Consider the following 13,369-nt stretch of genomic DNA (forward strand, 5'->3'; position numbering starts at 1 on the left):
TCACTATTTACGTAGCGCGTTGAAAGGTGAAGCATCTCGTTTGATTTCGTCATTTGCTATCACTTCGGAAAATTGGAATTCGTTCCTAGTGGAGCGCTTGAGTAGTCTGCTGGATGAGAAATCTTTGATGGATTGGGAGGCGCACTGTGATGACAATGTGGTTCCACAGTATAAAGATTTGATGAGCTTTATTTTAAAAAACGAATGCAAATGTGCAAACCAAACCTCAGTCTACATACAGCAATTCCAACAAAGCCATTTAGAGGTAAATCATCCTCTCACATTGTCTCTGAGAGCGTAGTTAAATGCCCCAATTGTAAACAGGCTCACGCAATCTCTCAGTGTGAGGCCTTTTTGAAACTATCACCAAACAATCGGTTGGATTTCGTCAAAAAAACATCAACTTTGCATAAACTGCTTGCGAGGAGGACATCTGGCTAAAGACTGCCGCAGTAGCCTATGCAGGACGTGTGCAAAGAAACAACATAGCTTACTGCACCTACCCCCAATTGCATCTGTCCCGAGCGTTGTGGAAGAAAGGCCTTCTACTTCAACAACATGCACAGCTGTTTATTCATCAGACAGTAGCTTCCCTCTGGCAGGAACTTCGTTTTCGGGATCGGTAGCACCGTCGGTGGTGCCTTCGCGTAATTCACCACAGGCAAACGTGTCGTCGTCGGGATCGTCGGTAGTTGTATCGTCTCTGCAGTCGTTCGCCGTTAGTAGCTTCTCTCCCTCGTCGTCGGTTTACTCGAAAGATCGGTCCGAGTCTAATGAACCACTTCCCTCTTGCTCTTACGATACCGTGATGTCACCCACTCTATCCAACAAGCCACGAGATGCGATGGTGTTTTTATCTACTGCGATGGTACGAGTACAGGATGCTGATGGTATTGGTCACTACGCCAGAGCCCTTCTCGATAGTGGATCACAATCCAATTTCGTATCAGAGTTTTGTGTCAGAAGTTGGGATTGAAGCGCACTTTTATTAATCTACCCGTGAGCGGCATTGGTCAAGCAATGGTCAGTGTACGTTACTGTGTACAGCTTTCACTTGCATCTCGTTTCGGAAAATTCGTGCAAGATATTGATTGCTTGGTTCTCCCGAAACTCACAGTAAGCCTCCCAAGTTGTCAGTTGATATCTCGCGGTGGAGCATCCCACGTAATTTACCATTAGCAGATCCAAAGTTTAATATTAGTAATGGAGTCGATATGATTGTGGGGGCCGAATTATTCTTCTCGCTTATTGAATCGCATCAAATGGTTTTGGCTGACAATTACCCTATTTTGCAGAAAACTGTGCTCGGTTACGTGGTCTGTGGAAAATATTCAACAAGCGCTATCAGAACGGTGGCATGTCATGTTGCCACTGATCAAAATTTAAATACCCAACTAGAGAAGATGTGGGAGATCGAGAATTTCGATGTCGGAAAGACTCTCAACCAGATAGAACAGGATGTTGAAAAACACTTTCTTCAAACCGTGTCACGCGATACTACTGGGCGGTACATTGTACGTCTTCCTTTTTGGGAGTCCATGGTCCCGCTGTTAGGAGACTCTTACGACCAAGCAGTACGACGTTTTCTGTTTATGGAGAAACGGTTCGCTCGAGACAACGATCTGCGTGACGAATATGTAAAGTTTATGGACGACTATGAACGATTAGGGCATATGGAAGTTGGTTCTCGTGTCGCGGGCCCGCAGTATTTCCTCCCGCACCATGCCGTTCATCGGCCAGAAAGCAGCACGACAAAAACTCGGATTGCCTTTGACGCTAGCAGCAAAGGATCCAGTACCCTTTCTCTCAACGATATTCTTCACACTGGCCCCACTGTACAACCACCACTGCTATCCAGCGTTTTTAATTTCCGGATGCCACAGTACGTCTTCAATGCGGACGCGGAAAAAATGTTTCGCCAAATGTGGGTGCATCCTGAGGATCGGCGGTATCTAAAGATCGTATGGCGTCGGGAACAATCTATGCCACTGCAAGTCTATCAGCTGAAAACGGTGACTTATGGACTTGCTTGTTCGCCGTACCAAGCTGCGCGGGTGCTCATCAAGCTTGCCGAAGACGATGGTCACAACTACCCTCTCGCTGCGGATGTTGTAATACTGAAAGTCCTCTTGTCTAGACGTTATTGAAAGAACGTTGGGATAGAACACGACAGTATTAAAGAGTAGCAGGTGTTCGGTGAATTCCATTATTCGGAAAATGATTCGACTGCATTTACCTACGTAGCTCCTCTTTACTTTTGTTCCCCCTCCACCTATTGTGCTACTGCTGCTGCTTTTGCTCCACTCGGCAAAGGAGTGTCTCCGCCTGACCACCCCACACAGCGAAAATTGCTCAATGTGGTAACAACGGGACTTACCTTTATTTTCCGACGTTTTGGCCTGCACTCCTCGACGGTGGCGTCGTTGTGGTCGCTGCGTAAGTTGGCGTATTTACTCCGCCGGACGAGGAAATTCCTTTGGTGGTGTTGGCAGTTGGCGTTTCAGTCGGCTCCGGCACCACTACTGCAACCGTCGTGACCGAAGCTGTCGTGCTGGCAAAGCTCGGTACAAACTCCAGTGCATTCACGTTCTCCTGAGAAATTCTGTCTTCTTGCTTCGATATTCACAGACATTGTGTCAAAAAAGTAGAACCGCTGAAGACTCAGACTACTATGTTTTTTTTTTTCTTTTTCTTCGAAGGCACACCGTAGCCCGTTTTTAAATAGTTCTTAATTTCATTTCATTTTCTCGGGACGAGACGGGGAATGTGTGGGTGGCATCATTCAATAGAGCTGGTTTGGACGCAAGCATTCATTCGAGTGCGAAAGTGTATCCGAGTGTACCGTGCAATGGGTGATTTCCAGGAGGAGTTTAACTGTTCACACCTCCCACTTTCGCTGCCATGTTGCTACATATATCATCAAAAGTACACTTTTCGTTGCAACGTTCGTCTGACTATTTTTTACCTCTTAGGTTGCAAATACTCATTTCAGCTAAAATAATGTTTTTCGGAATAATAAAACCAAAACATGGTATGATGGTATGTTTTACTTGTAACTTACAAGAAGAGGCTACAAAGTATGCGTTTGAAATATAAAACCTGTAAATTTTGCTTTCTATGAGTCACAATCAGCGATTTTCTGATCGCTGAGTGAGTGAGTGAGTGAGTTAGTAAGTTTGTGAAAAATCGCTGATTGTGACTCTCATGAAGTGAAATAAGCAGGTTTAATATGTCAAACACATTATTTGCAACCTCCTCTTGTATCCTACCAATTCAAAATATGATCATGACATCTAATTATTTCATAATTTAAAAAAACATTGTTTTATCTGAAATGAGTATTTGCAACCTTGCTTACCGTTAGGATATTTTCCCAAATAAAGAATAATTACCAGGTACCGAGGTAAATCTTACCCGTTAGGTAGAGCACCAGGAAAAACTGTTTTTCTTGCATTTTTGATTATTTTCTCCAAATTTTTCGCAAAATAAAAAACATGCCGAAAAAATATATTCGGAGTGGTAAACTTCCCCTTAATGAAAATAATATTTGCATCAGCCAACATAGCTCCAAAAGCTATTGGAGCGCCATAAATTGGGTTATTTAATTTTGAGAAATATATCGGTTACTATACGTCATCTGAAAGAACTTCGCTTTCTGAGCGCAAAGATTTTTTTTTTTGATTTTATTTACTCCCATTTTGATTTTTAAATTAATATTTAAAGCAAACAACCACTTCAATGTTTGCGTTGTGTTGTGTTGGTTTTGTAACGGAGTAATACAAAATAGCCACTTCACTGTTTGACACTAAACTAACACATTGATATTTCGCTCCCATACAAAGTACCACCGAAGGGCGCTAGTTTAATCACACTTTGATCGCGCACGGACAGGACCCGATTTTTACGTTGTGTGATAAAAGGAAATACGACTGATTATTTTGGCCGTACTGCCATGGCAGAGGCATACGTACTATTCTTTTTATTTGTTATCGTCTATCATACAATACAATACTACACAGTACAGAACAAGACTATAGACACTGTATACACAAGCAACGACATCTGTGTGTGAATGGATACATCTTTAGTGTGTAGGGTAGATGCACATATGTTCGACGTGTGCCCAAACATACTGCCCCCCAAAACCAACGGTTTTAAACTTTGATGAAACGAAGAAGACAGTGAAGCATACACGCTAACTGTAGAATAATCCGACAAACGCACTCGCCCGTTAACAGTGAGCATGTTTCCTGACCAGAACTATCGTAGTTCACGGTGAGCCAGGAACGTACATGCTCAGCCAGATGGCTACCTTTAGGGCCACACCATCGTAGCTGGAAGTGAAGTGGATTCCACGGAGTTGATGGCGACATTCACTCTGCATCTTCATCATCGTCACAGGTTTAAAAATGGTTACACAATGCACTGTTGTAGTGATGCCCGTTGGTCAAGTGGTCACGGCACCATTATGATCGCGCACGGACAGGACCCGATTTTTACGTTGTGTGATAAAAGGAAATACGACTGATTATTTTGGCCGTACTGCCATGGCAGAGGCATACGTACTATTCTTTTTATTTGTTATCGTCTATCATACAATACAATACTACACAGTACAGAACAAGACTATAGACACTGTATATACAAGCAACGACATCTGTGTGTGAATGGATACATCTTTAGTGTGTAGGGTAGATGCACATATGTTCGACGTGTGCCCAAACACACTTATTTAAAATAATTTCAGTGTTGATGAAATTTAAGATTTCGGTTCCATTTGACATGTACTACCCATAATCGCATATCAGTCCCATCTTTGCTTGATTTCCTATCCATATGGGACTGATATGCGATTATGGGCAGTGTAGTCCTCAATACCCCTAAAGAACCCTGTTGCGAACGCCCCTCGTGCGACGCCGCACCTACTGGTTCACCTTATTTATGCAGCAACGCTGCATCAGTCATCATGAGTGGAGTGAAGCTGGCTGCGGTCACCAACGGACAGGAGGAGCCGTCAATCAATCCGTGAATCGAGGAAGAAACGTCAAAGAAAAGGTACAAGTCATCATCGAGTGAGGTGGAAAACGTTTTCTAATTACTTAAAATATAGTTAAATTCCTTATACTATCTTAACCTACTGTCTTATGTAAATGTAGTGAAAGGTTTAGGATAACTTACAGGTTATACGAGGATAACTTACAGGTTATACGATAGCGTTGCGCATACCATTACGACCCGGGTAGCGAATAAGAACCTGCACAAACGGTAACAATAAACGTGTTAAAGTTTCGGAAAAATTGTTTCTTGTTGCAAAAGCAACATTATTAAAATTTTCGTTTTTAGTTTTAGCACAAACGAAGTGACAGACGGAGCGGCTCGAAATTTGATTTGACGCACTTACATTTACAATTTTCGAGTGTACCTCACGGCAACACTATCTACTCATATGTACTAGATTAAACTAGGGGGTACCGCCTGTTATCTCTTTTTCTCTAACGAAAATTGAAAGGGAGAGCCTGTTGTCAAACAGCATGTCATTATATCGCTTCTTTTGTATAATGAAAGACCATAGGCCAAAATGATTAGGGATGAACACATCGGGTTAACATTTGCTTACAAGTAAACGATGTTGAGCTGTCAATGACTCGCGCTTGTTGCAATTGTTGCTACAGATTTCTTCAGTCCGTGCTAGAAGCCTAAGTCACAGTCATTCGCGACCGAGAAGACATAGACATCGTTGTTGGACGCCAAACAGAACCCGGCCATACTCGGTATGCTGGTATACATTCACTCCTCCGTAGCGGAACTGGAAGGATCCACCCAAGCTGCCGGATATCAGTTTTGTCTGCTCCAGCTTCTTCTTATTATTCTGCAGAACCAGACAGTGCGAGTACTGGTCGTGTTTGCCAAACCAATTGGTGGAATACTAATCTGAAAGCCGATTTCTTAGGCACGTTGCATTTGTCGCAGTAGATCGTCACTTGCCGCTGCACTTTCATGGAGCGGATTACAATCGCCGTGGCAGTAGTTTCATCGTACAGATCGATATCAACCCGATAGGTATGACTGGCATGCTTCGCGTAGTGACGCTCGCTCATGTCACGGGGAATCCTTTCCGAACAGGCGGCGCATTGAAACTTCTGTACGAATCGATCGGGACATAGGATTTGATGTCACGCTTTTGTCTCTTGTTTTTGAATTGCGGACTGTTCGAAAAAAGTTTAAAACTCTGCAGGAAATTCAAAAATATGAAACTTTTTCTGAACTTGTACAGATAAAGTTCTGTTATTCTCATTTCTTTTTTTTTTCCTTTGATTTGTTTTTCGTCGATCTGGTTTTCCGTACTGAGCACCAATGCTACCGATGCCAGCACTGATAAAAATCCCCTTATACCTTTTGGCAAATTTCCATTGCTGATTATTCATAAAATGTATAATGTGATTATTCATAAAAAACGAAATTTATTATTTCTCCTTTCCAATATTAATAATAAATTTTTAATGTGCCCAAAATTCAACCGTAAAATTCATTGTAATTTCGTTATTTTATTATATTTTTTTTGCGGCCATCCTCGGTATGCATTCGTTACTCCGTAGCGGAACCGGAAGCTCTCGACGAGGGCGATCTAAAGGAGGAAAATTTACTCCAAAATCATGCCGAGATCCATCGAATCAAAAAAGGCGATCGACGTGCTGGAGTTGAGAATGAAGGAGGATCGGATGAAACCGATTTTTTTTAAATTTATTACGGCTAGAGATGCTGTATGTCAAGCGTTTGAGCATGATTGCGGTACGATGCACTATTCTGGACTGGTCTACTATACGTGGCAAAACTAGTCATTATACCTGCTACGTGTACCTTGTTACCTGAAGACGAGGAGGGAATCTTCGGATTCATGGAGGAGGACATCAGAAATGAGGAAACTCGTATGCGAGGACAAAAGTGTTACATCTGCAAGGGTTGATGTTATGTCATGCTCATGGGAGGGGGGGGGGTCTAAGATTTTGTGACAAGCAATGCATTAGGTATAGGAAAAACGTCACTATAGGGGTGGGGGGTAAATTTCTCTTCGATTTAGCGTGAAATAATTAATGCATGGGCCCCAAGGAACGGTATGCGAACGTTTTGTGTTGCACGAAGAAGTGCTTCCGTTCATTTCAGACGCTTTGTGGGATGCAGAATGAGTGCCTGTCGCATTACGTGGATACGTTCCAGTCGTGGTGCGATAAGCACGTAGCGCTGGTGGGTAAGGTGAAATAATCCGGGACCGAAGCCTGTGGGATTTGCTACGATGAGATGGGACCGTACAGGAAGCTGGAATCGATTCGTGCTGTCAGAATGTCTGGTTCCATCGGAGCTGCATGGCACAGTTTGCCCAATCGGCGGGGTACTTTTTCAAGTGCCCTTTGTGCAACAACAAGGACGACTTTAGTCAGCAGATGCAGCAGCGTGGCATTTATATTCCGGAAAAGTAAGTGAAGCAGAGGTGGGTATTTGAATACTGAATATTTTATTTTATTTGTTCCAGGGATGCCTCGTGGGAGCCTGAACCGAATGCATTCAACGATCAGTTGGAACGTCCTTCGGAGTGTGACGCTGAAGCGTGTCGCTGTCGGTATGGGCGAGATTACGATTGCAAGCGTTGGGATATGATCCTGTGTGCAACGTGCGGTTCGACTTGTCGCTACGATCAGTGCATGGAGGTTCCCTCGAAGAACTATGTTTGCACCTTTTGTCTTCCGATTGTTTGAAGCTAGCCGAGGCTTCCCGAAGAGCGGAAGCAGCTTGACGTGCGGAAGCCAGTAGCAGAGAGGGGAGTTCTAGGGGCTGATCTCGTGGCAGACGTCATATTAAATCGGATGATTCAGATTCTGAAGAGTCAGTTGCATCGACGACCAAACGCAAATCTCAGAAAAGACGAACCACAAAAGACAGTGACGACAGTGAATCCGATCTGGTTTCTAAACGAAAGAAACCAGCGTCGAAGCGACGGCTGTCCACGTCTTCGTCTAGTTCTTCCTCGTTCGTTTCTTCGAATGGCGAAGAAATCAGTCTGGAGGAACTGATCAAGAAGATTCCACTGCCACGAGGAACTTCCGTCGAAAAATTGCTTCGAGCCAAATCGGTCGTATCAAATCGTTGACTTCTTCGGACAATGAAGACGAAGCATCCTCCGCCGGATCGTCGACCGTGTTCGATTTCAACTATCGTGTGAATTTAACCAAAAAAGCAGTGCCGAAAATCGATGGTAGAATTGCAGTCGATCAAAGAGTTCATCCATTCCGACACGGACACGCTAACGGACGCCTCGGTGGGACAGGAGATCGTGCGTCCCAAGACGCCTGCCAGAAATCTTTTGGAAAACTGTTCAAATTGTAGCTTTTCGGGTCGAAAACCGTCCCACGAAAACGGTCCACCAGCGAGTCTGATCCGGAGTACGTTACAGCGAAGAAAATTAGGTTGATTTAATTTTAATGGTGACGTTCCTTAGACGGTGAATTTTCCAGCACTAGTCAGGTCTTTCCCACGGCGCAGTGGATTACTGCCAACGGTGCCACCTCAAGTGGGAATGCGATTCGAAACCGTTGATGCTCAAAAGTGAGAAAATGTTCCGGATTTCACTACCCACATTAAGCGAATGTCAGCTGGTATCACGCTGCTTTCAGGTACTGAGGGAGAACCTTCCAAAACTTCTAGTGTTTGGACTGGTGGAGATTGCTAAAGTATGATCCCGATGAAAACATTTTGCGTATACGTATGCGTGACGTAGTGTGCGTAAGATAAACGTCAGCAATCTCTATGACACAAAGAATGCACCTGAAACCGACGGAGAATCGCAAGTGCTGTGGTGAGGCAGAAGGAAACAAGTTAGCACTTTCATTATCACGACGTTCTTATCCATAATTTGTGACGTAACGTTGGATCATGCGTAAGAACACCGTGAGAACGAAAGAGTTGTCAACATTCCTTCTGCCGCACCTACAGTAACGCACACGGTTCCCGCGCTGATTGTTCCTTACTTTCTCACTCTAATCAAAATTTCCTTCGATGAGTGAGAAAACAGCACCACGTTAACGCGAGCGAGAACGAGGGTTGCCAGATCATTGCACACAAAACCAACTTGAATTAATTCAAAGCAAAAATACTAGCGAACCTGGCGGTGAGGGGCGGAAGGTGGACTAAAATTCTATTACAGAGAACCACATTATTTTAATTAATTTCTTCGGAGAAAGTCGTCTGTCACTTCGTTTGTGGTTTTAGTTATTATCTTATTTTAAGTTCAACAATTTTTCCGAAACTTTAACACGAAAATTTTAACCGTTTCCACGGTAACAATAAACGTGTTAAAGTTTCGGAAAAATTGTTTCTTGTTGCAAAAGCAACATTATTAAAATTTTCGTTTCCCGGATCAATCGGAGATGCCACGAAGGGACCGAACTCGGGATCCAGTTCCGGATGACAGCTTGCAGCAATCCTGCCCACTCTGCCGTCTGCCAGATAGCAACGACATGGTCAGCTGCGATGACTGTGAGCGTTGGTTCCACTTTGACTGCGCCGGAGTAAACGAAGATGTGGCCAACCACGATTGGAGCTGCCAGGAGTGCATCGTTGCCAGAGTTCCTGCTCCACAATCGCCACATCCAAGAACTCCTACAGGTGAGCCATTACCACACCCGCAGTCACCAATTCCACTACCAGTTCCACGTCTGCCCACACCGCAAACACCAATCCCACCGGTTCCTACACCACGACCGCAAACTCCGCGAACGCCAATCGTTCCCCCACGTAGTCCGTTGCCAAATCCGCAGCCACCTACCCCACGTCCACGAACACCACAATCGCCAAATCCGCCACCGCCAACCCCACGCCCGCGTACTCCTCGAACACCTATAGTGGATCCTGATGCGCCAGTAGTTCCCAGACAAGTTGCTGTCGATCCAGACCTTGTGAACAAACTGCCTGCCGAACTCCGGATCCAACTTCTAGAGGAAGAGCAAGCCATCGAACGCAAGTTTCTGTTGCGTAGATTTCAGCTTCTGCTCGAGTCGACGGGGAATGCCATTCCTGCACGACAAAGTAGTCTAGAAGGGAACGCTTTCGAACCGAACAACACAAGAAACCATCCTGTCTTTCATTCTTCGCCTGTGAATACTCACCGTAGAAATATGCCTCCCTTTGCACCACCCCCAGTCCACCAAGATCGCGACGGACCAACTTTCGCTCCACATCGGGAACAGCAACAGTTGTACGTTCCAGTTGATATTCAATCTGAAATCAACCATCGTCCCGATTTCCCTGCTCGTTACCCTCCTGGTATCAATCATCATTCGAACATACCAGCGTTCAATCCACCTCTACCTATCCACCGTCCTATCGCTTCGACGTTTGCTTCTCTCCCGACCAATCAACATCAGCATATTCCGACGTTCTCTCAAGCGAATCATACTCAGCACCCGAATGCTTCGGCATTTGCCCCATATGCTGGTCTTCCGCGTCCTGCCGCTCAAGAGTATTATCCGTACGACTTACACGACTATCCTTCCGCCACCGGGGGGAAGGCGTTGCTCAATAAAAGCCAAATCGCCGCACGTCATGCAGTCTCTAAGGAACTACCAATCTTCAGCGGGGAACCGGATGAATGGCCCTTGTTTTTCGCAACCTACGAGAACACAACGAACCTTTGCGGATTATCGGCGGAGGAGAACATGGCTCGTCTACAGAAGTGTCTACGTGGGAAGGCATTGGAAGCGGTTAAATGCCAGCTGTTGCATCCAGCCAACCTGAATCAAGTTCTTTCGACGTTGCGAATGTTGTTTGGGCGTCCGGAAATCATCGTGCATTCGCTGCTGCAAAAGATAAACACTCTTCCCGCTCCCAAAGCAGAACGTCTGGGTACGCTCGTCGATTTCGCGCTGGCCGTTCGCAACATGGTAGCAACAGTGAAGGCCTGTGAGTTAGAGGAGCATCTGTGTAATTTGACACTGCTGCACAATCTGGTAGATCGTCTCCCACCGATGATTCGGCTGAATTGGGCGACCCATCGTCAGTCTCTTCGATCGGTAACTTTGTTGGAGTTCAGCGAGTGGCTGTACAAACTAGCAGAAGCAGCGAGCACGTTGACGATGCCTCAGTTCTCGGGCTCCTTCGACAACAAGACACGCCGGGAACGGAAGAACGATGGATTTTTGAACGCACACACCGAGACGGTTCCGAAGGTCAACCAAAGCAACGTTGATAGTGGATGTGTCATCTGCAATGGCAATTGCTTAGCAGTGGAGAAGTGCAAACAATTCGTTGCAATGGATCTTTCTGCTCGGTGGGCTGCACTGCGGGAACACAAATTATGCCGTAGCTGCCTGGAGAGTCATCGAGGTCCCTGCAAGTCCGGGAAGTCGTGTGGTAAAAACGGCTGCCAATACAAACACCATCGGATGATGCACAACGACGCGAAAGATAAATCGATAGCGTCGTCTTCGTCCAGTTCGGCACCGACTACTTCTACTTCACAGCAGGTCAGCGCGAGCAGTTCCAGAGAAACCAGATCATGCAACACGCACCGAGGAGAAAGCAGAGCTGTACTATTCCAGTACGTTCCGGTCACGCTGTACAATGATGGGATCAAGGTACAAACCTATGCGTTCCTGGACAGCGGATCTTCCTTGACACTGATGGAGGAAAGTGTGGCGAAGGAGTTGAATTTGCGTGGCGAAAGTCATCCACTCTGCCTCCGCTGGACGGCCGATACCTGCCGTTACGAAGACGATGCCATGCGAGTCTCTCTCAACATTTCCGGCACGTACAACGGATGTCCTCAAAACAACCTGACAGATGTCTACACGGTTAAAGAGTTGAAACTTCCGTCGCAATCTCTCTCCGTTCGCAAGCTTTCGGAGGAGTACCCTCATCTTGAAGGGTTGCCAATAGAATCGTACTGCAACGTTCAACCCAAGATATTGATCGGGATGAATAACGTACGAGTGGTCCACGCCCTGGACAGCCGTGAAGGGAAGCCAAATGAACCAGTTGCTGTCAAGACACGCCTTGGATGGACGATCTACGGAACCTGCTCGTCGGAGAATGGTCCGGCGTCAAACACTGCCCTGTACAGCTACCATACATGCTTCCACTCTCACGAATCCGACGATTTTCTACACGAAACCGTAAAAAGCTACTTCATGCTCGACAGTTTGGGTATCAGAGCTCCGCAGAATCAACTTCTTTCCAAGGAGGACGAACGAGCGCTGGTGAAACTACGCGACAGTACAACGTTCCAGAACGGGCGCTACCAAGTGGGTCTTTTGTGGAAATACGATGACGTACGCCTACCCAACAACAGGTCGATGGCGTTGAGACGTCATTACTGTCTGGTTAAGAGGATGGAACGCGAACCCCAACTGGCCGAGACGTTGAGAGCGAAGATGGCAGACTACGTCAGCAAGGGGTACGTCCGCAAGCTAACCCCGGAGGAAAGTCAGAGGACGGGAGATCGGACCTGGTACTTGCCCATCTTTCCGGTCTTCAACCCTAATAAACCAGGCAAGGTCCGAATCGTGTTCGATGCAGCCGCGTCGTTTGGAGGAGTATCGTTGAATGCCGTGTTGATGAAGGGTCCGGATCAACTAAACGCTCTACCACCAGTACTATATAAGTTCCGAGAGCGGTTGATTGGCTTAGGAGGTGATGTAGCTGAAATGTTTCATCAGATGTTGATGAACCCGCAAGATGAGGACAGTCAGCGAATCGTTTGGTGTGCCAGCGACGAAACGACGGAGCCATGTGACTATGTAATGCAGGTTGTCACGTTCGGCGCTACCTGTTCACCTAGCACTGCGCTATTCGTCCTGAACGAAAACGCTGCCCGTTTCGAAAGCGAATACCCTGTTGCTGTCGACGCTATCCACCGGAGGCACTACGTGGACGACATGCTCACGAGCGTAGACACGGAGGAGGAAGCCATCAAGCTGGCCAATGATGTACGCTACATTCACCAACAAGGCGGATTCCTCATGAGAAACTGGGTGTCGAACTCAACCAAAGTGCTGGAAACCCTCGGAGAAAACACTCAGCCGGAAAAGTCAATGGAGATGAGCGCTGACCCTGCCATGGAAAAGGTCCTTGGGATGTGGTGGAGTACAACAAAAGACGTCTTTCGCTACAAGCTCTGCACGGAACGTAACAGGGACCTTCTTACCGGAATCAAGCATCCAACCAAGCGGGACATGCTACGGACGCTGATGGCCATCTACGACCCGTTAGGTCTCATTGCACATTACTTGATGTTCCTGAAGATACTGCTGTAGGAGGTCTGGAGAGCGAAAACTGCATGGGATGAAGAAATCGGGGAAAAGGAGTTGGAGAAGTGGCATAC

General features: G+C 46.1%; 2 protein-coding genes across 2 annotated transcripts; both read left to right on the forward strand.

The window, feature by feature from the left end:
• The first annotated feature begins 1,403 nt into the window (after positions 1-1,403).
• Positions 1,404-2,147, forward strand: LOC135701566 (uncharacterized). The gene has a single exon (XM_065222410.1). It carries the CDS (start codon positions 1,404-1,406, stop codon positions 2,145-2,147), a length of 744 nt encoding a protein of 247 aa, XP_065078482.1.
• A 4,946-nt stretch (positions 2,148-7,093) lies between these two features.
• On the forward strand, positions 7,094-7,903 carry LOC135701571 (PHD finger protein 7-like). Its single transcript, XM_065222415.1, has 2 exons — positions 7,094-7,471; positions 7,529-7,903. Exons 1-2 carry the CDS (start codon positions 7,362-7,364, stop codon positions 7,749-7,751), a joined length of 333 nt encoding a protein of 110 aa, XP_065078487.1. The 5' UTR covers positions 7,094-7,361; the 3' UTR covers positions 7,752-7,903.
• Positions 7,904-13,369: the final 5,466 nt, after the last annotated feature.

The sequence above is a fragment of the Ochlerotatus camptorhynchus genome, unplaced genomic scaffold (genome assembly GCF_037179485.1).
Source record: "Ochlerotatus camptorhynchus isolate MF236.1 unplaced genomic scaffold, CSIRO-AGI_Acam_v1.1 ptg000169l, whole genome shotgun sequence".
Taxonomy (NCBI): domain Eukaryota; kingdom Metazoa; phylum Arthropoda; class Insecta; order Diptera; family Culicidae; genus Ochlerotatus; species Ochlerotatus camptorhynchus.

Coding starts and splice junctions, on each gene's coding strand:
- LOC135701566 (XM_065222410.1), top strand. CDS start 1,404: ATGTGGGAGATCGAGAATTTCGATGTCGGAAAGACTCTCAACCAGATA.
- LOC135701571 (XM_065222415.1), top strand. CDS start 7,362: ATGGCACAGTTTGCCCAATCGGCGGGGTACTTTTTCAAGTGCCCTTTG. Junction 7,472..7,528: donor GGCATTTATATTCCGGAAAA/GTAAGTGAAGCA, acceptor TATTTGTTCCAG/GGATGCCTCGTGGGAGCCTG.